The sequence below is a fragment of the Mus pahari genome, chromosome 10 (assembly GCF_900095145.1).
Source record: "Mus pahari chromosome 10, PAHARI_EIJ_v1.1, whole genome shotgun sequence".
Taxonomy (NCBI): domain Eukaryota; kingdom Metazoa; phylum Chordata; class Mammalia; order Rodentia; family Muridae; genus Mus; species Mus pahari.
Window position 1 is genome coordinate 108,212,228 of NC_034599.1, and position 26,820 is coordinate 108,239,047.

General features: G+C 41.4%; 1 protein-coding gene across 1 annotated transcript in view; it reads right to left on the reverse strand.

Annotated features, from left to right (window-relative positions):
- Positions 1-3,243: 3,243 nt before the first annotated feature.
- Stt3b (STT3 oligosaccharyltransferase complex catalytic subunit B) overlaps positions 3,244-26,820 on the reverse strand; it is a 61,842-nt gene continuing 38,265 nt past the window's right edge. The window contains exons 5-16 of the mRNA XM_021206084.2: positions 26,070-26,169; positions 18,898-18,996; positions 17,877-18,023; positions 16,588-16,636; positions 15,258-15,412; positions 14,218-14,429; positions 12,823-13,010; positions 11,996-12,167; positions 11,080-11,253; positions 8,794-8,907; positions 6,614-6,826; positions 3,244-4,841 (exon numbers count right to left, since the gene is read on the reverse strand). Of these exons, the coding sequence (XP_021061743.1) occupies positions 4,761-4,841; positions 6,614-6,826; positions 8,794-8,907; positions 11,080-11,253; positions 11,996-12,167; positions 12,823-13,010; positions 14,218-14,429; positions 15,258-15,412; positions 16,588-16,636; positions 17,877-18,023; positions 18,898-18,996; positions 26,070-26,169 (1,704 nt within the window). The 3' untranslated portion in view covers positions 3,244-4,760. The remainder of the gene's footprint in view (positions 4,842-6,613; positions 6,827-8,793; positions 8,908-11,079; positions 11,254-11,995; positions 12,168-12,822; positions 13,011-14,217; positions 14,430-15,257; positions 15,413-16,587; positions 16,637-17,876; positions 18,024-18,897; positions 18,997-26,069; positions 26,170-26,820) is intronic.

The following is a 26,820-nucleotide window of genomic DNA, read 5'->3' on the forward strand; positions in this document are numbered from 1 at the left end:
CAATGATAACAGGCCATTGTAACATTTAGTCCTTAAACTGAGTTTAGAGGATGATTCTGCCTTGTAAAATTTCCCTACTTCTCCAGCAGATAAATCTCCTGTGAAGTAAAAACAAAGCACCGGCCTACACTTACCCATACAGCTTCTTAATAGAATGCTTGTGCCGGGTGTGGTGGCGCACGCCTTTAATCCCAGCACTCGAGAGGCGGAGGCAGGTGGATTTCTGAGTTCGAGGCCAGCCTGGTCTACAGAGTGAGTTCCAGGACAGCCAGGGCTACACAGAGAAACCCTGTCTCAAAAAAACAAAACAAAAAAAAGAATGCTTGTACCACCAAAGCTCCCATTTCCATAGATAAGATAGATAACAACTGTAGAAAAGCCCATGCAACAGAACACTCTAGGTACTAGAGGTAGGAGACACAACTTCAAAACATGGTCACTCTTAAACAGATCAACGGATCTTGTCATATGGCTGACAAAGACTGTTGAGCAAAGGTGCGTGCTGCCTGTCAAGCTTGAACTTGAGACTCAGCACATAGTACTGATCCAAGTTGTCGTGTGACCTGTTCGTCAAAGTCCAAGCCCTGAAATTCAAATATTTAAAAAGTTCCAAGTTTTTTAACTATGGGTTTCTATTAAAAAAAAAAAAAGTTAAATACTTAATTCCAGAGAACCAGGGCAATTAAAATCAGCTCAAAGCGAACCCCAAATCCAACTGCTCAATGTCTGACACTTGGGACTTACTCATCTTCTGGGCTCCAAAGGGCTTGGGCAGCCCCTCTCTCTTGGCATCTCTGATTTTATTGTCAGCAGCACTTGCAGGTTATCTTATATGCTCAGGCTGTCTGTACTCAACACCAGCTACTGTCCATGATGGTCACCCTATGAGCTTGGCATCTCTAATCTGCTAGAGTCCCCATTGCAACTGAGGCTGCACCTTTAATGGTCTGGCTTCTCTTTAGGGACTCTTAACTGTGCTGCATGGTGCTAAGCTTTGGCTTGGCTTTTCTCCACAGCCTCCCACTGCAATTGAGGCTGCAACATCTCCAATTGCCTCTCCTAGCCCTAACTCTCAGCCACTATTACCCTCTCATGCCTTCAATACCTGTGGTATCAATATGGGAGACTCTTTACACATCACCAAGTTTGGCTACCGGGATGAGATGGAGCCTTGGCCCACTCTGGAACACAGCTTTCTGTGTACTAACCCTGAAAAAAAATATTTCCCACAAGATTTTACCTCATTGATGCTGGCCTTTTATGAATCAGAGATGATTCTTCAGCCCAAGCTGACCAGAAACAACAGATTCTCTTTAAAAAAAATAAATTTATCTATTTATTTTATGTGAGTCCACTGTTGCTCTTCAGAGACACCAGAAAAGGACGTTAGATCCTGTTACAGATGGTTGTGAGCCACCATGTGGTTGCTGGGAATTGAACTCATGACCTCTGGAAGAGCAGTCAGTGCTCTTGCTGAGACATCTCTCCGGCGCCAACAACAGATTCTTAATTCAAATATATCACATGCACAACCCTGATCATTTTTGCATCCCTTGAAATTTACAATCCAGGCTTCTATAGTCTGGATTTCTCTTAACACTCTCAATCTTCCAAAACTCTAAAAGCTCAAAGCTTTCAACCCTCATTGGCTTTTCCAGCCCAAAGTTTCAAACTCTTCCACAATCTTCCCTAGACATGGTCAGCTGTGTCACAGCCATGGCCCACTGTCTTATCACGGCAACAGACAAAAGAAAGGGCTTCTTCTATCTTCCAGGTTAGAATTCATCATTGAGGGAAGACAGGACAGGAACGAGGCAAGAGTGAAGCAGAAGCTAGAGCAGTATCGTTTACTGGATTGTTCCTTCTACAACCCAGGAACACTTTCCTGGGTGGCACTGCCTACAGCGGGTTGGACCCTCCTCCATCAATCAGTAATGACCCACAGGCATGTCCCCATGACACTGTGATAGACATTTTCTCAGTTGACATTCCTCTTCCCAGATGACTGTTTGGGACAGGTTGACGAAACCACGCAGACATAAATCAAGCATTTATACCATCATGGTGGTACATGCTTGTAATCCCACCACTCAGAAGTCTGATGTAGGCCATGAGTTCAAGGCAACCCAGACTACAGTGAGACCCTCTGCCAAATACATATCTCAAAATAAAATGCTCCTGATTAATTTGCCTCAGATGATCAAAGGTATCTGCAGGGATTATACTCGATGGCAGTATCATGACTTTCCCAGTGAGAGAGAAGCTGGACATCAAAGTACAAACCAATTACAAAGAAAAAAACCAAAACCACCACTGTTGCCAAGTGACAGGGCCAATAGTATGAACCCCCTGAATGGCAGAATGCTGATAACAAGGTCAAATAAAACCTCATGGTGTAAGAACACATGCTTTTATAGTCTAATAAGGAGAAATTAAATATTATGACATATTTACCAAAAAATTCACACACTAGGACACTGGCTAATAGAAGCCATGAAAATACAAAAGTTTTTTTTTTTTTTGGTTTTTCGAGACAGGGTTTCTCTGTATAGCCCTGGCTGTCCTGGAACTCACTTTGTAGACCAGGCTGGCCTCGAACTCAGAAATCCGCCTGCCTTGGCCTCCTGAGTGCTGGGATTAAAGGCGGGCCTCTGAATCTTACTGTGCAGTGAATACAGCCCCTCCTCCCGCCAGCTCACAAGCCTGAGCTGCAGCCCCGCCCACCAGCTCTCAGGAGCCACTGCCATTTGCCATGTAACCTCCCTGTGAAATTTAGGGCCAGTGATCACACGTGAGATGAATTTAGGTTCAGAACAAGTCCCTAAGCTCAGCAGCTGACACTCGGGTGTGGTGAAACCGCCACCTTGTCACTTCCCCACACCAGCACTGTGAGACCTAAACCCTCATACTGTGTGCTTCACTGACACCAAGCCTTGAACCAAACTTGCTCCCTAAACCCGAGAAAGGTGTGGGAATGGCATGAAAACTGCACTCAATGCTGGGCTGTGCAGTCTCCGAGCCCTGTGGACTGGCTGCCCTCACGGCCTGGCTGCTTTTCCTTCCGACCCCAAAGTCATAATGATGTGTACTTATTCTGAGTAAGAAGGTGGAATTTAAAACTGCGTTATGAACACACTTACTTTTCACACACTGGCTAAAACCTTTCTAAGGTGAGAAGAGAGGAGGATGGGGCCAGAACTCTGCACTTCTTTCAAAAACAAGGTCTGCAAAAGACAAGGCTTAACACAAATTTGAATTAACTTTATTTCCCTTATAGTCAATAACTTCTCTGCATTGAATTGTAAAGCAAAGTAAGATAAAATTCCCCAAATGACAAGGTATCAGAAATCCAGATTTAGTTACACTTTATTTGTGAAAATGTTCAGCCTTTTTTTTTTTATTGGTCTGTAAAAGAACCATCATCTGGATCAAGAATGAATTCTATAAATCAAAGAATATTCTACACCTTGGAAAAGGAAATCAGCAGTAACATTCTCACGGAGCATTGTAAATGACGGTTTCTTCATAAAAGGGACATACTGCTCTGAACTTTCCCACTAAAGCAGTGGGGTGTTGTGTAAAAAGTTCTCCTGTGGCAGGAAACCTCTCTCTTACTAAACTGGATAAAGTTTTCAAGTCTGTATAAAGTTGCCTATAAGCTGGAAAATGAACAGGCTCAATCTCCATTTATATTTTAGTGCATCTTTTGACAACTGTCACATTTGTAATAAAAGTAAGAAACGCCTAGAGAGCACTAGAGAGTGTTTCATCAAATGCTGGCGGTATCAAAACCATGAAGCAGTCAACAGAAATCATCGTGATGAACACAACGGGTATAAAATGAGGAAAATCCAGGCAAAGTGTACAAATCCTTTGTCACTGTGTAGAGTCCCAGAAATGAACTCTGCATGCCTGTCCACCGTAAGGGCTTTCCCTTAATCTTCTGTGTGGGAACATGGAGCTGGCCCCAGTACTGAGGGCACAGCCATCCTGGCCAGCAACGCTCTGTGTGCGCTAGCCATGATTCCCAAAGGAGAGAAATTTAGCCCTTGAATGAAGAATGCATGGAATCTGCTCTGTGAGTACCTGGTGAGGATGCCTGCTAACCACAGTGCATCCGGATGCCTGAACACAAACATCTAGTCAGCTAACTACGCGGAGGGAGGCCCACCGTCAGCAGCGGCTGCTTACAGTGGCAGTGAGCGACAAAGTGGACATTTGATGAAACATTCTTCACACCGGAGAAACAGGAAAATAAATAGAGTTCACAGACGCAGACTCTCCTTTGCACGCCTCTCAGACCTGGGCTAGTTGCTTACTGATCAAGAAGCTCCCCTCACATCTGTATTTCTGTCTTACATATTGCTATTTGGGTAGTTCAAATAAAACGCAGGTCTTGTAAAAGAAAAAAAAGTTGACAGGTACGCATGTGCCAGGGACCAAATTAGAGGGTTCTTTGGTGCAATTAGTCCAAATTCTCAGATTTGAAGGGTAATATGTACCAATAATTAAAAAAAAAAAAAAAAAAAAATCTTCTGCCAGCTGCTCACAGCAGGGCTCTGTCTTGCTTCATGTTACACATCGGAAACAGCTGTTCTCAATAAACCAATTTAATTTTAAATGAGGCATTGCCAGAACATTTTGTACATTGACTTGGCCCAGTGATGTTCTGTACCCTTGGTGCTGTGAAACAGGACATGAGCAGAAGGCAAAGACCGGTTCTCACAAGGACTGCTGCAAGTCAGGCCAGAACAGTGCATTTAAACAGTCTTCTTAGAGGTCTTCTTGCCTTTCTTAAAAACTAGCTTATTTTTAACGTAGCCACGCTTCCTTTTAGTAGTCTAGAAAGAGAGAAGAATGCATGGAATTAGTTCAGGTCTCTCACACACAGAAGCACCTAGACACACCCAGCCTTTGTTATGAAGACCGTCACTATCACTCAAAGTTTGTCTTGGGACATGACAGTGCACCGCTGTCCTATAAGATGAATAGAACTATGTGAGTAGCTTTAGAGGACTGACAGCATCCCTCCCGTCTCCCTCCTCAAGCACTACAAGCTCAGTGGGAACAACGGCAGAGTCCAGGTCCAGTCTAAGGAATTAGAAAGGTGATGCCGCTGGCTAAGCATGTGCAGGAACTGGCTGTGTCAGAAATACACCGAATGGAGCCCTTCTCGGAGCCTCACTCTCCTATCTGCAGAATGAGGATGATAATCCACGCACCTTCAAAACTTAAAAAGCAAAAATCCCTAGGCCTATTCTGTCATGTCCTTTTAGGAAGGCAGCATGTTAAGATGAAAACTAACATTCCTCTAGTTTCATAAATCTTGTAAAAATAAAACAATTCTTCACAACTTGGTATCTAATAGTTGTTTATGGAGGCCCATGTTTATCCGTACATGTGTGCACGTAGGCATACATGCACACAGGTCTGACGCCAACCTCTACTGTTCTCCATCTTGTTTTTGAGACAGTGACAGCCTGTCACTGAACCTAGAGCTCACCAATTCAGCAAGGTTGGCCGGACAAGGGATCTGCCTGCCCCACCGGTGGTAGGTTGACAGGTGTATGCTGCCTGTCATAATGTGCTTTTGATGCAGGTGCCAGCAGTCACTTTGCCCACTGAGCCATCTCTCCAGCCCTACTGAAATGCAGGTGTTTCTGTAGAAGACTGCACCAGATATTGTGGTAGACAAGGACATCTGCTAAACCAAGAGGATGGCCAGATCTAAGACACAGAGGAAAGCACTGTATCCCATGCAGGAAGGAACTAGGTTTTTACATTAAATTCAACTCTTCAAGTAGGCTTCAAAATCCAGGATAGAGACAGCCTGTTCCTCTTAGAAAAGACACTTGTTATCAAGGCTGCCGTCGTGGTGGAAAGAACCAACTCTACAAACTGTCTTCTGATCGCTGCACCTCAGGTGCTGTGGCACTCCCGATTGCTGTCACCCCTCCCTGCAGCCACTGTCACTGTCAGCTATCTCTACGAGGGAAGGTTAGAACATCTACCCAACTTACAGGAGCAGTAAGGACCCCAGGAAGAGACGACCTGACCCACTGTTTACTAGGAAGGGACTAGCGTAGTCTCCTCACAATCCCTGCCTACAAGCTCTGTCATAGTAATTACATTAAAAATAGGTAGCTTAAGAAAAGTGATTTGTTTGGGTTTTTGCTTCAGAAGGGCTCATTCAACTGCAGACAATCTACTCAGCAAATAAAATTAAAGCCCCATTCAAGAGTAGAGCATGAATACAAATGTGCTTTAACCTGAAGAGGAGGAACCAGTAACTACAGTTCTTCTAAGTTCTGAGTTTCATGCAGGTAGGACAGTACTGGCCAGACACATTTAGATCCCATGGAGAGATGCAGAGACTGAAGTAAGAATTCCTGCAGAAAAGCTTCCACTGGGGTTCTCAACACTCAGCAGGCCACCTGCAAAGTTGTGGCTTGAGGTTGCTCAAGCGCTCCTGATGAAAAAAAGGACTCCTGTAGCCCCGTACCTTCCTCGTACAGTCAGTCATGCTCTTCATGAGCACTGTTAACATTTCCCATAGCAACCTACTCACCCACTAACCCACTGAACCCAGGAGATGATTTCGGCCGGCACCTACCTTCTTTGACAAATACTTCTGTTTGGGGACGATGTTGGTGACTCGAGGCTTGTGACCTAGTGTCTCCCTGTTGTCAGGTGCCTTCACTTTATATATCCTGACAAGCCAGTGCTCTGATGTAAAAGCTTCCTCCAAATGCTTGAATTTAATGTCCTTATTTCCGATCTCAGCATTACGTGTTCGGTCAAAACCTGGGGGCGTGCGAAAATCTAGCTGCAAAAGAAACATCAAAACCTAATGTCAGCCTTTTGGAAAACATTCAGTATTACAAAGTAGCAACTACTGTCAAAGGGCAATGACCTTCTTATCTAAGAGACAGAACGGAAGAAGCATCATATCAGGTCTCAATGCCCAGATAGAAGAATTCATGAAGACAACCAGACCCATCAGAGTATATATGTCAGTCCTTTTCAAATAGATATGCGGTTAAGTGTGGTCCTGGGCATGGAGGAGGATGGAAGAGGATGGAGAAGGCGCTTCCTTTCGCCTCAGGGCCTCACAATGACTATCTGCTCGGTTATGCCACATGGTCTTCATTCAGCTCTCATGCACTGGACTGACTGAATGTAAACACTGCCATCTCTTTAAATAAAAGAAAAGTCCCTGACAACAATGGTCTGTTGTCTAATGGGAGCTAGGCTAGCTGAGCTATGGGAAGACTTATGAGAAACAAAAAGCCAATGGACACATTTTTAAGTAGATCAAGTTTATGCAGACACAAACCTAAACTTTAAGACAAATGAAAACCATCTCTTTTTCCAAGCAGTGTAAAACCAGTCTATAAAGCAATAGGGAAGTGTTTGTTTGCCTATACAACAGAAAAATTATATTACCTGCCTTAACATGCATGCTTCCTAAGGTATGAGATTAATAGGCCTTAAATTGTTCATAAAACTGAGAGGAAAAAAGAAACTTCCATGCAGAGAACTCATCATTTCTACCAATTTCTACGATTATTTTCTAGAGTAACTATTATAACCAGGTACGCTTTCCTAGCACAAGTTTGAATCCCAAGCAAGTGTTCTTTAAAAGAAGCCAAAATAAAACTTTACATTACTGTGGGCATGGTGTTTTTGCCTTTAAAGCTACCTACAGTGATCTAGGTGAACACAGAAGCAGATACCCACCTATGCCCACCTCCCCTAGGGCAACACAGAAAGCAGCAAAGCACACACTCTTCAAGATCACACTAGCTATGTAACTATTTTACAAGCAGATAAAACCTGTTTCACATTTTGAAGTTCAGACAGACCATTTCAGGTTAAGAGTAAACATCATTCCTGGTAGAAATGTAAACAAATAATTCCTTTATAAGGTGCCAAGCTCACTGGCAAGTAACATAGAATTTGTTTTTACTGACAACTTGGAATGAAACTATCAACTTGGTATTCCAGGCTATGAAACTGACTAGCAATAGAGGAGACACTGTTTTTCCTCCAGCCCCCAGGACTTCTTTAGGTTGGGATGGATCCCTGCAACAAAAGACAGAACAACAGCAGCAAAAACAAGTTTATCAATACATGCAACACAGGACAGGGGAAATCAGTGAGAAGTGACTCAGTAATGGCTTAGAGTCACATCTCACAGAACACGCTCAACCAACAACAGTAAGGTGGTAGAGAGACAAAGAAGGCTGAGGGCTCTCTGCACAGCAGAAGTGATGGCCAGCGTGTGTGGGGACAAGCTAGGTGTGTGTGTGTGTGCATGGCCTGCTTGCAGACTGCTTTGGTGCCCTCTCTGGACAGAGGTGTTATCTTCAGTAAAAGATAATTTAATTTGTGCCTTTCAGCAGGAGTGAGGCCAGATGAAGAATGTCCCTCTGTTTGCTATATAATTGCTTTTAACACAAAACTAATTTTTTAATATCAGAATAACATGTTTCCATCAAAGTCAAGTCACCAGTGTACACCGCCCTCCATTATTTACAGATAAGAAAAACTCACTGGTCTAATGTTTTTTTTAACACATCACAAAAACATTCAGAAATTGAGCTAGGCATGGTGGTACATGCCTATAACCCCAGATGATCAGGGGTTTGACATCTAAATATAATGGGTAAGAAGCTTTGCATATATCTCTCCACAGTGGAATTAAGACATGATTAGTCTGAGTTTTTAAGAGATTAGTAAGGTCCCCTCCCCATCTGAATAAAAATTATAGAAGAACTCAATAGAACCAACCTGCATTTCTCCAAATCTGTAGTATGACATTTTGTACATAAGGCAGTTTAACAGAGTAGGAGATCCAGCTTTGTCTACTCGGAACTCTCCCTGTTGGGTGAAATAGTCACCTTCCTATGGAAAGAAACCACAAGTTCAGCGTCAGTCCAGCTTGGCACACCCAAAGCTACAGGCTCTAGCTCTAACGATAGCATCATGAAATTATACTCTTTTTAATCTCCCAGCCCCCAAATTAATCCTGTCAGATTTACATCCTCACAGTTAAAAAGAACAAGACTGACTATATGTCAGCTAGAGCTAGCCCTCCCCATCCTTTCTTGGAGTTTGCTTTCAATTTTCCCTATGAACCCCAAAATCCCCTTTTAGCTGGGGAGGGGAAGGTTCAGTAAACTTAAAGGAATATACAACACTATTTTTTTATTCATTTTTGTCAGGTTATTTTATAAATTAGCTTTTCTACAAGGCATAGATTGCTACCATTTTAAAAACATAAGTTCAGGTAGTAAAAATGTAATTTCTGACACATTTCCTTTTATAGGACTATGTTCTATAGATACTTGTATATGATTCAAATAATGAACGCTCAAAATAATTTACTATGTCAGAGACACAAATGAATGCGTGCACACACAATGGACCCTATAAGGGAGACAATGAGTGGGGATGAGGGCTACAGTGTAACTATGGAAGTCACCAGTGTAGACACACACACAAGACAACATTAGGCACGAGTATGGACCTCCTGTAACTGATAAAGCAGTGTGGCACACTGCGCTGTGAGGTGTGCACACCATGGCACAAGGCCCCATCTCACACCCTTCCTCTCTCCTTCCCTTTTGATGGTGGCTTCAGTCTGTTCTTGGCAGTAAGTACATGAAAAGCAGGAAGGAGTGTATGCGCTTGCTCTCTTCTTGTGAGGGATAAACCAACTCTTTTCATACTTTGTAAGGACAGAGTGCTTGTTACGCCCAGCTCAGGGGGAGGTCACAGCATTCTCGCCTGAGCAGGGCATCTGAGCCTGTGCTTCACCCTTGTCGGTTTCTCTCTCTTCTCAACTTTTGTGCCTTCCTCACGTGAGCACAATCCTCCCTACCTGTCCTCAGGAGATGGGAAACATGAAATCTAACTAGAAAGCAGTTTTCTATGAGGACAAATAGAGACGTGGGTATACCCAAAAGGGGCTGGAGAGGAGGGGCCATGAGTGTTGGAAGGAGAAACAGTCCAAGACAAAATTTTAAAAACACACATCAGATAAGCCAAGGGAAGAAACTATAGGCAAGTTTCAGGGGCAGAACAGCCTAGCCTGCAGTGGTACAAAGTTGGCCAAGAGACCAGCAAAGAGGGAGGCGAGGCTTGCACTTGAGGCAGGAGTTTGGAATTTTTACCAGTGCTTTACCAAGAGATAGAACATTCTAAGGCGATGCTTTAACTATATTACTACAAATATTCTAACACCTCTACACGTCATCACCTATATTCAATGGTGATGAGCTTATGTCTTGCCTTGGGCACCATACTAATTCTAGATCCTAGAAAAAGACCCAGTGCTCAAAGCATTTACATTGACTGGCATAACGTAACTTGCCTGGAGCACCTAGCTGACAGTTTCAGTTTTAGCTCATATCTGTTTGATTTCAAGGCTCCATTATCTGTTGAAGGCTTTTAAAGCAAAAAGTGACATGATCAATGAATGTCATATATTACATGGAAGAAGGCACAGGACCAAAGCAAAGACAGTAATTTCTTTTTTTTTTTTTTGGTTTTTCGAGACGGTTTCTCTGCATAGCCCTGGCTGTCCTCGAACTCAAAAATCCGCCTGCCTCTGCCTCCCAAGTGCTGGGATTAAAGGCGTGCGCCACCACGCCCAGCTAAGACGACCTGACAAGGGCAGAAGACCTGACAAGGAGCACAATCATGAGGGTGTGTTCTGAGACAAGCGTTCTCTATAAGGCTTGGGAACATCAGAGTGCACAAACAGCAATCTGGACTGCACTACCTCCTATATATACAGGTTGTTTAGGATAATGCTTTCATAGACAAGCTGCTACCAAGCTGGTCCATGGCACACAAGGCTACCAAATCCACGAAGTACAGTTAGTGTTTTTAATGACTGGAGTAACTCGGGTAGTAGAGCAGCTTGGGATGACGAAAACAGCAGTCTCTGGGTGCGTTACCAACACACACCTCTAGCCCCATCCTTAGGAGGCCCAGGCAGGAATGGAAGGGAAACAAGGTAAATCAGCAAATGTGAGAGCCCGTGGAGCCTGGGAACCGTGTGGTGCTCACCCGAATGTCTTTGGGATGCTCCCCTTCAGCTATCCTAACCATCCAGAGGAACTTGTTGATATCATCACCAGAATAGCCAATCACTCCTCCAAAAATAACCAACACATAATCGACATCAAGAGACCTCATGATTTTATAGGCGGCTGTTTCATTGGAAGACATAGCTTTTCCTACCTGTAGGATAAAATTTAAGTGTACATTTTTTTAAACTGTAAGATGAAATTAAGTTTGATTTACATTAATTTTGGGTAAAAATAATTTTCTATGAATGTAATGAACTTAGAGGAATTCACTAACATCTTAACTACAATAACCATTTCATGGCAGAAATGTCAAAGTCTGAATATATGTTTCAACAATTAAGTTCTAGGGAATAATATTTTAAATGAAAATAGGCAAGCATTTAGAGACAGTTTTCTCCCAACCTCAGGCTGAGCCTGGCCCATGATTTCCATAGCACAGACTCTTCTGAGCCCAGCAGACATGATAATTAGCCACAGTACTCATGAAAGCTGCTGAGTTCATTTATTAAGACCCAATTATGTACTCAGACATTAAAGTACAGAAGGGATTCATTTATGGAGACTATTAAATAAAGTGAATATATAATTTGCACAATGTAAAATACATATTTTCATATTTCTAAGAATTTTCTTAAATTTGCAATGTAAAAACTATATATCAAGCATTTTTAAGTTTTAGATTTTTGCCTAGGTCTCAGTAAGCTAAATATACCAAAGCTACCAGAAATTAGCCTACAATTCTGTACATATAATACCATTCGTAAAACAAGAATACACAGGCAGACAAGAATTCTAACCCTGATCTTTTTTGTTTAATTACAAGTGAATTCTGAGTGCTAAGTAGGACGAGCCACTTTATTCTTTAAAAACAAACAACAAAGCCGAGAGCTCACCAGTGCAATGTGGCTGTTGTTCCAGGTGTTGTTATCCACCAGAGTAGTCCTGTTGGCCATCCCAGCGATCTGATAGCCATAGTCCCACCAGGACATGACCCGGGCGTGTTCATCTGTGTTTTGTCTCAGCCAAAAGTATGCTTCTCGAAAATCATCTAATATATTTCTGGTACTGAAAAACAAAAAACAGCTCACATTTTATTTTAAATGAGGTCTGTAAGTGTGAAGGAGATAGCTTAAATTTTTGAGGTGTTTAATCAGTAAAAATTTTCATTTTAAAGATGGTCGTCAAAAGTTCCTACCTACAAGGGGGGGAGGGGGAGAGGAGCTTTGTCTACACTAGTGTTTCCCAAACTAATGTGGAAAAAAAAAATCACTTGTCTTGTAAAATATCACATTCTAATGAACTAACTCTGGGACACAGTCTGATGTTCTGCTAAGATGTGGCGCTGTTCCTGAAACCATCAGGGTCCGTTAAACCACAACTAGCTGGGTCCTACCCTCAGGTCTCTCAAGTAAGTCTTAGGGTGGGCTCTGTAATTTGCATTTCTACCAAGTTTCACACTAAGGATGATGCAGTGTCCACTAAGTATACACAATTATATTTGCAGAAAGATTTTTGAGGAAAGTACAAACTAGTTATTGCCACCCATCCTAAAGGATGGGGAAAGGCCACACCAAAAGACAAAGTGAATAGACTTAGGGGTGGGGCTGCATCTCTACACCACCTTAAGAAGGAGAATCCAGATCAGAGTCTCACAAACATTGTTTCTGGGTTAGGTTAAAGGAGAGTATAAAGCCCTCTCATAGCTAAATTGTTTCCTTACCCATCATGATTGTAGGAGGCGAGGACCACACTTGGACTAGAGTAGGCGTTGCTTGTGACCCACGTGCAGTGGACAGCGAACATCATCAGGAGCATGAGCATCAGCATGGTCACAATGCTTTTGATGTTGGGGCCCAAGCCCTCTTCAGGTTTCTCTTGCTCTGTCACATGCTTCCTCACTTTACCTGCCTGAAGATGCAGAGCAAACAGTTAGAAGCCCTTGTACTTTGTCCATTAACAGTCAAGGGGAAAAGTGGGAGAATATTAACCTATCAAATAATTCCATGGGTCACAGATGACATAATCAGATATTCTTCTATGGCTAATGGGGAGATTTGCTCTTGTTTTATAATTCAAAGTAAACTTTAAAGTCAATGTGAATCAGAAAATACACAAGTCCAGGACCTGATCTCAGAACAAACTATCTCTGACAGAAGGCAGCTTTAATTAAATATAAGAGTTAACCATGGGGCTCCAAATCCAGTATGTAGATATTTAAAATTAATTCTACTCTTGAAATGGCTATGGCCCACCTAAAACACAGATTAGGAAATTACTAGGAGAGAAACTACAGATTTAGCCAAATCTCTACCTCCTCCAACCCTTACATTCTCTCTCTCTCTCTCCCTCTCTCATGCACACACGCGCGCGCACACACACACACTTCCCTGCCTACCTCTGTTGGAAACAAGATAGCCATACAGTCTAAGTTATAAGGATGATTAAAGAAACAAAAACAAATAAAATATAATAATAGATATGTGCTTAACACAAATCTTTATGAATTATATTGAATTCAGAGTAAGAAAAGAAAGAATTGCAGCCAATTCTTACATTACAGCATTTCACTGCTGGTTAGTATTGATGAGCTTAGCCAGTATTAAAAGAGCGAAGTCTATTAGGTTATTTAAGACAAATGCGCTAATACCTAAGTCTATCCTATACTTGTGTCCAACACAGGCTTTGCCCTACTGTTATGAAGGTTAAATTCCTCATCACGTTAACAAACAGGTGTTTAACCAAATACTACTTTTGAATACCAAGTTACCAGTTAATACACAGAGGTAGAAGCACACAAGGTTGCAGCAAACACAGACTAAGGACAAGTGCAAGCACTGGTGCACATGGGTAAATCTGATGAGCTGTACCCTTGGAAACGGAAAGGTGCTAACATCCCTGAGCACTAAGGTAACAACCGGCAGAAGAGAGATTAACAATCCCTGTTCCTATTCCATTCTGTTTACTCTGAGCTCAAAGAACAACTAGGGTGTCAGCGTTGAAAGAAGCAATGCAGAGGAACTGTAGAAGGCTCAGCTCCAGGTGCTCGCATCTCAGCACTCTTCTACATCTGGGGACTCTTCTGGTGCTGGGAAGACAGAGACAGCACAGCCCTCACCTTGTCATACAAGTTTCCTGGGTTTCTTTTGTCATCCTCATCACTGCTGTCCTCCACAGGTGGGTTTTCCCTTTTCATGTCATCCCCCAAATAGTGCTCAAAAACATTGGAGAAGGCGATGGCCGACAGCATGCAGACAACCGGGGTCAGAGTTAGCATCAGCCGCACCATCACTCCGGCAAAGTAGACAGCACTGATCGCATACAGAGCGACTGCAAAGACAGGTTCTCTTTCAACACCAATGGGAAATGTCCCAGGAAACATGTTCATCACCACAGTACAGAATACATCTGTACTGTACAGAATACATCTGTACTGTACAGAATACATCTGTACTGTACAGAATACAAAGCAACTGTTTCTATATTGTTAATATTGACCAAATAGTCCTATTTAAATTATTTAGTCCTGTTGACTAAATACATAAAAAAATATTAAGAGAAATGTACTATCATTCAAATTTAATTATTACAGATACAAAAAAATCAAATGTAGTTTATTTTTTTGTCAATAGCTCCATATATTATAATATCCATAGCTGACAGGTGACAATGAATGTGTGCATTTATCATTAGGCACTCTAAGTTTACAGAACCAAAACAACCTCAGAAAGCCAGCACCAATGTATGGTGTAAACCCTTTTTTAAAGCCGACACAGATAAGACGAACACAATGGATAGACATCTGTCAGGTAGCACTGGAAAGGACAATCAGGCCCCACCAGTCAATGCTCTAAAGAAGGCACTGACAGCCTCAGATCAAAGGCTATAAGCTTCAGAAAAGCCAGTGAGGCATGTGACTTCTATACCATTGGAAGCTGAAACTATTCAAGGAGGTCATGGGCTGGATGTCAAGATTATATTTAAATAGTAGTAATTAGAATACATGTACACTGAAAATCCAACTAATTTTTCTTGTCTAAGCATCTTTGTAAAACAGGAAAAATGTTCTTGAACATAACATACATAAGAAAAGCAAAACATTAGAGTAATCTCAATGGAAAAATTGTTCTGAATCAAAGAGTTCATTAAAAATCTTACCAAATACTCTTTCATCGTTGATATTTTTGATGCAGAACCACAGGCCTGCTGGGAAGGTACACACAAGAATATGTAGATCAAAGAAGAAGGACACCCATGTCGTAGGCTGATGTTCAGACACTGATGCAATAATTGGAATGTGTATTTTTGCATACCTGATATTAAAAAAGTTCATTATTATTACAGTTAGAGGATAAAACAGGAGCTCCTTCCTTTAGATGAACAAGTTCTCCTGTATCACTGACATTACTCTCTCCCAACTTTCCTTATTCTAACTTGTATTTTAACTGATGTAGCTAGTGACATGGTTGTTTGGTATACATTGGTCAAACTAAAGCAAATACATCCCCTTAAAGTGGAGCTATCTAGGGCTCATGGAACTGCTGGCTCTGATTCTAACCCTTGCTCCGGTAGACAGCTGTCTGTAGTCCAGCTTTATCACATACATCTATATCATCAAGTTTCTCCATCTCTTCTTGGCAGAAAACACTTTACCCTCTAACTCCTGTGCTCCAATGTCTTCCCAGACAAGGAAGTGGTTGGCATCGGTGTGACAACAGAAGTCACTTTGCACTCTGGGATTCCAAAAAGGTCAAAATTACTCTAAAAGCCTAAGTACAACTGATACACATCCACTTTGGAATTTAGCTTAGTCAATTCTGTAACCGGTTCCCTCCAGTTCTCTGGATCCACAGGTTAAAAGTTTTAGCCATAGACAGTTTATTCTATGTGACTTCACTTGCACAGGAGGCTTTGGTGTCCTACTGGAAGGACACCTGGTCAATAAATGGTGGTCATCTAGAAAGCAACCACACAGACAGTGACATCATTGCAGCACTAGGCCATCATTTTAAAGACAAAAGGTTTCACTGAAGTAGTTGGTCTAATTCAAAACCCAAGTTTTAAAATGAGTTCCTTTTATATAGCACCCTTAAAAAATGTACCACGCACCCTTAGTGTATTTCAGGATTTTAAGCAGAAGCTTAAATTAAGTGATTATACAAAGAGTTCTTCATGCCTACTTCATATAAATCTTTAATACAGTACCTTATTGGTGACAAAACTTAAAATGTAAATTTTACATTCGTTCCTTTTAAAAAAGTTCCCAACTTTAAATTATACAAATGCTTCTGCTCTGACAAAACAATAAGGAGTTGGCTATGTAGAATACGAATATAGAACTTAGGTCTCAAAACAACAGGCATTCACTTCAAACAGCTCAGCCTGGGTATTTAATATTGCTTAAGTAATGACTGAAGTCCTCACAATATAGGAACGCATGGAGAGAGGCTATTTGAATAGAAGGCCAAAGTAGCGTATTTCAACTTACCCAGTGTCCCACAGTGAGTAAAACCTGCCACTCCATGGTGCAATATAACCTTAAAGGAAAAACACAGAGGAAATTATCTGCCTTTTTATTATTTTGTAAATTCTCTCAGTCTCTGTCTCTCTCTGGGAGTGGGGGTGTTGAGATAAAGCCCCACCCGACCACAGCTTGCTTCAAACTTCCAACAACCCTCCTACCTCAACCCCTCAAATGCTGGGAATGCAGCTGTATGCTACCATGCTTAGCTTGGGACTGGAGAGAGGACTCAGCGGTGAAGAACACTGACTATTCTTCCAGAGGATCTAGGTTTGAATTCCAGCACTCACATGGTAGCTCTCAACTGCCTCTAACTCTAGCTCTAGGGGATGTGACATCCCATTTTGGTGTCTGAGCACTGAGCACATACACATGTAGGCAAAACATCTGCACACACACATACACAAATAAAGAAAATAACATTATCATTGGTGTGTATTGGGTGCATGCCATGATAGTACCTATTATTACTGTTATCATTATTAGTGTGTGTGTTTTGCAAGCCATGGAGCGTATGTAGAGGTCAGAGGAAGAGTCTGCGGTGCTGACTTTCCTCTTGCACTGTGACTTGGGTCTCAGGGAGCAGTTAGGTCACCAGCTGCATGGCAAGTATCTTTAGCAGCTGAACCATTGCACCAATCCAATTTTGTCCTTTTAAAGATTTGTTACTATTAATTACGAATAATTTAAACAACATTCAAATATTGTTTGTTTTATTTTATAGATACCAATGTATTTTCAAACACCTAGGACTCTGACTCCAGTCACACCTTCATTCATCCAGTGCTGGGCCTGTCCATCAGCTGGGCATATGGAAACTGGACTGCTGTTCAAGACTTGTGAGCTCATGGTTAGGGAGTCATTTAGATCCAAAGCATGTGGTCAACAGTCTCCAAGGAAGGGGAGAGAGTGCACACAAAAAAGTAAGCAAATACTAGCTTATCACAGATGCTGAGTTTTCAATAGTTTTGGATTTTTAACCAGCAAGAGAAAGATGTTTGTGGATTTTACAAGAGCCTGAAAAGCAGTAATATTAAAATAAACTAGTTTTTTCTAAAGTCAGGAATGGCAGCTCATGCTTTTTTAAAATTGCAGTTTGTAATGTGTTATTGGAGTTTAGAACTTTTGATAATTATTTGACATTATACAATATTTGACATTAGGATATACGGAGTGTATAAGAAGAACCTGTGAACGACTATTCTTGAACAGTAATCTAGAGCCACGACTTCCATCTTACAGGTGATGGCACCTACCTGTGTATGTCAGATAGATGACACTAAGGAACACAGCGCCTGCAGCTAGTGAGACACCCAAAAAGAAAAGGGTCTGGAACTCCTGTTTTGTCAACCGGTCTCTCAGATACTGTAAAAAAGCGTAAGCTTGCAGCAGCGCAAAGACACCTGGTTAAAGAGAAGGCTCCCGTGAATACCATCACAGCGTTTCCCTAATGCCCTTTTAATACTTTCACTTGCAAAACTGTAGAACCTCTGTATCCTTCACCCCAGGAACTAGTTATCACACCTACCAATATTCCCTGTGTCAACTGACAGCTAACCCACATTTAATGACCTGAAAAATCCTATTGCACATTTTTCCCCAAAGTGATCAGAATCCTTATACATGCACCAGACAAGAAGAGGAGCCAACTGTGCCCACTGACACTAGCATGCATCAGCAAAGATGTAAAACATCATAGTTCGTCCTGTGCTGGTGTGCTGGCCCATGTTTTGTCAGCTTGACAGAAGCTAGGGTACCTGAGAAGGGGAAGCACAACTGAGAATGATATCAGATTGGCTGATGGACAAGAGTGTGGGAGTATCTCCTTGATTAATGACTGATGTGGGAGACAAGCTCACTGTGGATGGTGAGGGCCAACCTTGGACTAAGGGTCCTGGGTTGTCTAAAAAAGCAGACTGAGTAAGCCTTGGGGAGCAAGCCAGTAAGCAGCACCCTTCGTGGCCTATGCTTCATGATCCTGCCTTGAGTTTCTGCCCCGATTTCCCTCAGCGCTGGACTGTGAGCAGGACACTTAAGTCAAATGAATCCTTTCCACCTCAAGTAGGTTTTAATCAGTGTTTCATCACAGCAATAGAAAGCTAAGTATACCATCTATTATTATTGAAATCTCTTACAAATTATGATATAATAAAGAGCCTGAAACCTCATTTTAGTGTCAGTATAGAAGGAAAAATGATTAAGGTCACACATACATCTTAAGTGGACAAAACATTTACAATGTCCTTTCATCTCAACTTCAAACACTAGTTTCCATACCTGCAGCTGCCATGTGCTCGCTTGTTCTGATTGGCTGAAATCCCACAAAAGGTATCTGCATGGATAATATTAAACCCACAATGTAGAAAGTGCTATATGCTATAAAAACAAAACAGGAAACAAGGGTAATTTACTACTGCCATTAAATACTCAACAAATAAATATATTAATAAATCTTTTTAGAAAGGTTAACAGAACTTAATAGAATCTGGAAGTGGATTTGGTACATGAACGTTAGTTGCATCATAGACCGTAAATACCCTATCCATTTTAAAAAGTATTGTCTGCAGACCTCACTTACAGTTTAGAGACTAGTGCTACCTTTCCAGCAAATGGAATCACATTTCTAATTCACCATTAGTAATCATTGATAAGAGCCAAGAAATTCTGCAATTGCACTTGCATTAAGTAACTACCATTGCTGTGTTATTAATCCAAAATATTCATGGTCCCACAAACACCTACCACCAATCATGTGTGCCCACTAGTCCCAGAAGCTCTGAATATTTTGTGCCTTCTATGCAGTTTCCTAAGACTTCTCAGGTAGAAGCTGAAGAGTTTAAAAAGGAAAAGAACCCAGTCACAGAAGTCAATCTAACAGAAAGACCGCTTGCTCTCCATAGTACCCCTCCTAGCTCACATGGATCCTAAAGCACACAGCTGCTGTAGTGCAGTGGCAATCTGTGCCACAGACTGGTTCCCACTCACATGGCTACAGATCAAGATTAGGTCATCTGACTAGAGAGAAAGTATTAGGAGTCACTGAAACTAAAATTTTATCAGAAGATAAAAGGTTTATTTACAATAAGCTGATGTGGAAATAGTATTCTATTCATAAAATTTATACACATCATTTTCATAAATGTACTTGATGTTCAGTTTTGGGTAAATTAAGTCACTACAAAAAGGGAAGTCTAGAATATCTTCAAAATAGAAGATGTTACTGCATGCTCTTTGCCTGCTATACTCTTCACAACACAGTACAGAGCATATGCCTCCCTTCTCCTTGCCTTTATAGTTGTATTTATCTGCTTTTAAAAGAAACTAATTTTTAGAAGGGAAATTGTGAACCATTAGTTCAAATGCAACACTACTTCCCAAGCTGTCTGCTAAGTTATAACTACTGTGTTGGAAAGATAAGCTCATAAATATGATAGTAAGGGTCAGACTTTGTGGAAAGAGTTTTTAAAGACTCAGAACTAATGAAGGCCACAGTTTTGCCAGCTACCCAAAGTGAACTCTGTAGACACACTCATGCTGCAGTGGTATGGCCCTTTGTGAAATACTCAAGGAAAATCCAAGTTACCACAATTTTTAATCTGCTTATGTGGTCAAGGGGCCTTCTAGTAAGTTTCTTTTATTAATCTGTGTTGAAGCCCTGATAGAGTCAGAAGGAGATTTAAAAAAACAAAAACAAAACAAAACAGAGGGAGGGAGGGAGGGAGAACAAGGTTACCATGTGATCCCCAAATATACAAAATCAAATTCTTCAGTTCTATTACCACAGAACGAGAGCTGGGTGGGGTCTGTGACCTCCTCCCCACATCAGAGCCGCAGACGCACTGTGATCACTATGCATCTTACAGTGTGGAACTGAGGAATCCACCCCCAGCCAGGAACACACAGAGACAGAGACACCACTAGGAAAGACTGTGAAGAGTGCAGTTTTTCCTCAGTGAGGCCTGCACACACTAAACACTGCAAAATCACCCCAGGCTGGGGCTGCCTCCTAGAAACAAACATGGAATTCAGCAACACTCACAGGATTTGGACTGAGTATAATAGACAATACAAACTCAATTTAAAAACAATAAACTATTCCCCTTTTTAAAAAGCCAAGGAGAAAATGAGGCAGTAAAACTACCTTACAACAAACAAGCATATGATCACCCCAAAGAAAAACCCATCTTCACCACACCCCAGAGAAAACTCCACCTCCTTCCCACCACTGCTTCCCATGGCCATGAGTTGGTTCTCATCAGTAAGGAGAAGCAACACCAGGGCCAGGGAGTGGCTCAGCAGGGAGGTGCTTATCCAGCGTGCCTGAGGCTCTAGGTGCTCTTCAGGACAGGAAACACCAAAGCAACCAATAACAAGTTTCTATGGAAACGAAAGCACTAGAGTCCATGGTAAGAGGAAGAGTGTCAAAAATGAATTCGAGGAAAGGGTAAGTTCTTATTGCTTGGCGTATGTCAAACAAAGTAATAGAAACTGACATCACAGCTGGAAAGGCCTGTGCATCAGCCTCATTCATGCACCTGAGCCAGTGAAGCCACTCTGCAGGACCCTGCACGGACTCCGAGTTCTGTTTAAAGGAGCTGGACCCACAGCAGCCTGAGCTCTAATAGCTGTGGATCACTGGGTTCTGTCAAGTGTTCATACAGGAGAAATACATATCCAACTCACAGAGCCCTTCAATACACAGGAAACCACTTGTACCAAATCAAGGTTGTGACTGCTAGTCAAGCTCCATACAGTGCCAAAAATCACATTTACCTCACATAAGATACTGTGCTTCCTAAATTTATAAAATAGTACACATAACTCAATATCTAATTTAAATCTCACAAACTTTAAAAAGCTTAAAACATAGAAAGTGGAAAATTAGATTCTCACAAGTAGAAAGACATTAAGATTAAGAAGAAACACCTCTATGGACTGTAAAGATACAGTACTTTTCCCTCCAGATTACAAGACAGCACCCAATAGTGTACTTTCAAAAAGACCTTCTATCTATGCCAATCGGGACGTTTTCCAAACCGAGAACCCTGGTAAGATCAATCCAAGCTGGGCTCTAAGTTAGTCTGACTGGCACGGAGAGCACAGTACATCTAGCTACACTGTGACAGCAGGGGGTGGGGAAGCTTATACAAGCAGGAGCAGGAACAGCAGCATAAAAGGTACACAAGGCCATCCTTACAGGACCTCAGCAGCAAACCCACAGCACCGCTCCTTCCTGAAACTTCACTAGGAGCCATTATCAAACCACGACCCCAGCCAGCCCAACTTTCTAGACAGCTACACTAACCTATTTCTCAACTCTTCCTATTCCATCAAAGAAGTGAGCTCTAAGAAAGAGCACAACCCAACGATACCGTAAATCACTCATTACATCATAAAAGTGCTACCACACTGCCATCCTGTGGAAACACAGTTCCTGGCATTCATTGCTGCAGACTCTGCTCTTGGTTAGAAAAATGCCCCCTAAAGCAACTGGACTTTTTCCCATGTACAACTTAGTTTTAGCCAAAGAAAACTCTGTTTAGAGACAGAAGTCGATAGAAATCCTAATCTTGTTTCCCCTCAGAATCCTTGAGTGGCAGTGGCATGGCAGGTAGTGAACCTGTGGCCAATGGCACACTGAGCTCCAGGTCCACTGAGACCTTAGGGTGACAGAGTGTCTGCTGCGCTCACCTCCATACCTCACTGAGAAGCCGTTGCAACTCGGCAGCATTCTCTGGGCCATTTTTTATTCTGGAGTGACAGTGCATGCATGTGGAGGTCAGAGGACAACCTAGAGGTCTCCTCCACCTTCTTCCTTGAGACAGGGTCTTTCTTGGCTGTTGCATAACCTACTGATTGAATTATGGAGCTACCATGGCTGCTTCAAATGGGCTCCAGTCAGGGCTCACACGGTCCCTATCACCTTTTCCTCTGCCCACGTCTCTGGAGTTGTAAGTTGCTACTACTCTTCCTTCTGCAAACTTAGAGAAGGGTCAGTGAACCCACAAACCCATTTACATTAACCCACCATAGGGCCCGCCAACCCTTGTGAGTTCCTTCATCTCTTGGTCAGTGATTAATAGAATAGCTAACAGAATATCCCTCTTCTGTTAGACAAGATACAGAAGAGAAAGACCTTACAATCCAATCAGTTCCACTTGACTGCTATCAAACAATATTAAAGTTTATAAGAATGCTGAAAAATGTACTTAATAAAGTCACCTTGCTACTTTGTGAGCACTGTGGCTACTGAGAGTTTTGGTAAAGCCTGGGGAGAGCAGCAAAAGCAAGAGGGCAGGAAACAGGCTCTTCTGACTAGCAGGAAAGCTGGACGTGTGCACGGGCACAGATAGACCTTTCCAAGGACACTGCTCACAGTGACCAGGTAGAGCATGTCACTGAAACAGACATTTTACAAGCTCCAAATTTAAAGGCAGGAAGATATGACTTACTCAAACTACTTGAGCAGAGATTATTATACTTTCAAATGGAAAAAAAGTATTGCTGGGTAGTGGTGGCACACGACTTTAGTCCCAGCACTCGGGAGGCAGAGGCAGGTGGATTTCTGAGTTCGAGGCCAGCCTGGTCTACAGAGTGAGTTCCAGGACAGCCAGGGCTACACAGAGAAACCCTGTCTCGAAAAAACAAACACAAAGAAAAACAAATCAAAACAACAACAACAAAAAAAAGAAAAGAAAAGAAAAGAAAAGAAGAGAAAAGAAAAGAAAAGAAAAAAAAAGAAAAGAAAAGAAGAGAAAAGAAAAGAAGAGAAGAGAAAAGAAGAGAAGAGAAGTATCCTCTGCTACCACCTAATAGGAAATTAAGGATGAGAATCTAGAGGAAATCTCTCCAGATTTAAAATTCTACTTCTGGACTGGAGATGGATCAGCAGTTGAGATCCAGTCAGTTGGCTTGGATCTTCCAAATGACCTGGGTTCAATTCCTAACACCTGCATGATGACTTACAACTGTCTATTTACTCCAGTTCCAGGGGATCTGATGCCCTCTTCTGACCTCAGCAGGCACAAAGGCATGCACACATACATGCAGACAAAACAAAATAGATATGTACAAAATAAAATAAGTTTCAAATTCTACTTCTGTCTTACAGAAGCAATTCATTAGTTCTGACAAATGTTAATGAGACACCATCAGAGCACACAGAGATTAAGAACACACTATGGGAGAATTCATGAAATACAACTCTTCTTTCCGCTGAGATAGACAGTCTCACTATGTAGCCCTGGCTCTCCTGGAACTCTCTATGTAGGCTGGCCTCAACTCAGAGATCCCCCTTCTTCTGCCTCTAGATTGTTGGGATTAAAGGTATGTGTGCACCCACCCTTCCTGGCTAATTTTACTTTAAAAAAATAAGATACTGTGACTCAATCACTCCTGCAACTATGCAAAAACTATACCTACCTTGTATGTGTCAAAAAGCACAACAGACAAATATGAGCAAACATAATTTACAAATAAAACAGATTTAAAAGAATTTAAACAAAATTGTAAATTTATTCCACTAAAAATCATTTAGGAATTTCTTATTTGTTTAGGGAAGGTTGCAATTCTTTACCCCAGGCTAGCCTGAAATTCACTGTGATCAAGGTTGACATCAAACACTGGGCATCCCCCTGCCCCAGCCTCCCAAGTATTAGATTTTAAGTGAGCAGGCTTTTAGACAGACCTAAGCATCTCATGTAGTCTCCTAACTTCTACACAGAAGTGCTCCTGACACAAGTTGACAGGGACAGTTCTAAGACTGGGCTCACCTATGATAGCACCAAAGCCATATTTCTACTTTCGTTCGTAGATATGGAAAAATCTGTCTGTATTAATTGAAGAAGGCTTTTGATCAAGCAAAGCTTCCTGTTAAGTCACAGTAAGAAAGGCCCTTGCTCTACGTATTTTTGGTCTTAAGACAGAAAGATACTGCTAGACCTGTTCGTTCAGGGAATGAGTGCTCCTTGCTCCCCTAGAAAGCATTTACTGTAACCAACACTAAGACCTGTAAGCAAGAGAGAGGCCAAGACAAATGTCTTTCAGCACTGCCGTTGGCCCTGTTCATACAGCATGAAGGTAAAACTCGAAACAGATCATCGTCTCTAAAAGGATCAATCTAGGAAGCATGGAAACTACTTTATGCTTTTATAAATAACCCAATCATGCAAATAATGTATCTAGATGCAAGAGCAATCTCCTATCTTGGTAAATCTTTACCTGTCGCAAATATAAAAATCATACATCTTTTTATTAATCCCAATAGTTTGGATCAAATCCACCAAAATTACTTATGATAGCAATTAAATAATTTAAACAAATATAATCAGGAAATTGTGCTACAAATGTTAAAGTGTTATTCCAAATATTATATGGTAACAAAAACCCTATTAGACAATCAAAATATGAGCTGTCAGAATAAGTATTACAAACATGTTATATAAGAAAATTCAAAGCTGTTATGAGAACCCTTGACCACTACCTAAGGTGTGTCTGTCCTCTGCCTACCACATAAATTTAGGGTAATTACTGCTATTAATATGAGCTGTTTACTATAATATAAGCTATTTTTAAATTAGCAAAACTTTCTTACACATTTAAGGCTGGCTTTAAACTTGCTACCCTCTTACCTCTTAGAACTGAGACTACAAACATGTACAACCACACTTGGCTTCTAATTAATAAGCTTTACCAATGTCACCAGTGTAAATTTCAAAAGCAAATAAAAACTGTAGTACAGAAACAATTTTTTTATCCTACAAAAGTATTTTATGTGCATTGGTGTTTTTGTCTGCATGTATGTTTGTGTGAGAGTATCAGTTTTTGGAGTTACAGACAGTTGTGAGCTGCCATGTGCGCACTGGGAATTGAACCTGGGTCCTTCCTCTGAAAGAGCAGTCAGTGCTGTTAACTGCTGAGCCATCTCTCTCCAGCCCCATGAAATTATTTTAAGTCACTCTATAAAGTTTTAGCTGATGTGTCTCTCACTGAGAGAAACAAATCCTACACCATGTTTACCTTTGACATTTTATATCCAAGCTCTCATTAACGTAAGTGAAATTCTTGTGATAAAACAGTACAGGTTTTATATCTCTGTTCTGCAGTTTCATTAATAACCACATCCCTATAAGGAATGTATAATGCTTCTACCCACTGATCCCTCCCCCAGGCCAGCTCATTGATAAATTCAGGCACAGGTAATACAGAACCAGTCACACAAATGAACTATTTTTACATGTTACTGCAAGTGAACGAACGCATGAGGCTTGTTTTGGGGCCATCCTTGCCCTCCACTGTTTTTTTGTTTTGTTTTGCTTATTTGTGACAGGGTCTCATGTAATCAACATAAAGGCAAGTTAAACATAAAAAATGCACTACCTTTTCATGGGCAATGCTGAGCAAACCAAAGTAGTTTACTAAGAGCGCAGCTTAGAGGCAGAGCCACTTACCTATGTAGACTCTCTTGCTGTACCTCTGCATCAGCAGCAATACAAACACATGCAGAGGGATGAGGTTGATGATGAACACATAACCTCCCCACGCAGAGACCTGTGGGGAAAGAGAGGCTCAGACACATGGCTCCTATCTCTCACTTCCTAAAACAAGTGTGTCTCATTTGTCGTGACAACCTAAACATGAGAAAAAATAAAATGCTAGGATTTGGGGGAATTGTTTTACTGATAAGTAAAATAAGATGATCCCATAAACCTAGTAAGCTTTTCTAAACTCAATGGAGAATAGCTCAAGTTAGATTTGATTTAATAGGAAGACTAAGAACATCATATAACTGAACAAGAAGAAATAGGCTGTCCTGGAAATGAATATAGACAAAAACAACAAGCTTTTATTTAATCTATTTATGATGATCTATTTACTGAAAGAAGGTTCGCTGAGCTTAAGAATGAGGAATTCTGACTCTGGTCAGTGACTCAGCTCAAGGGGCACTCACATCCCCTGGTCACACCGTGGGACTCTTGACAGTGCTGGTTGGCTGAAGATGTAAGATGGATTACAAGACTATACACACACACATGCATATATCATTGATTTGTATTATATGTATTCATATTTTTTAAATCAGAGTAACCACAGATACTAAGTCTAAATAAATATTCTTAAAAACCAGTGTTCAGGACTTTCATATATTTAAAATAGACAAGAAGATCTTTCAGGACCAGCTTGTTTTAATATAGTTAAAAG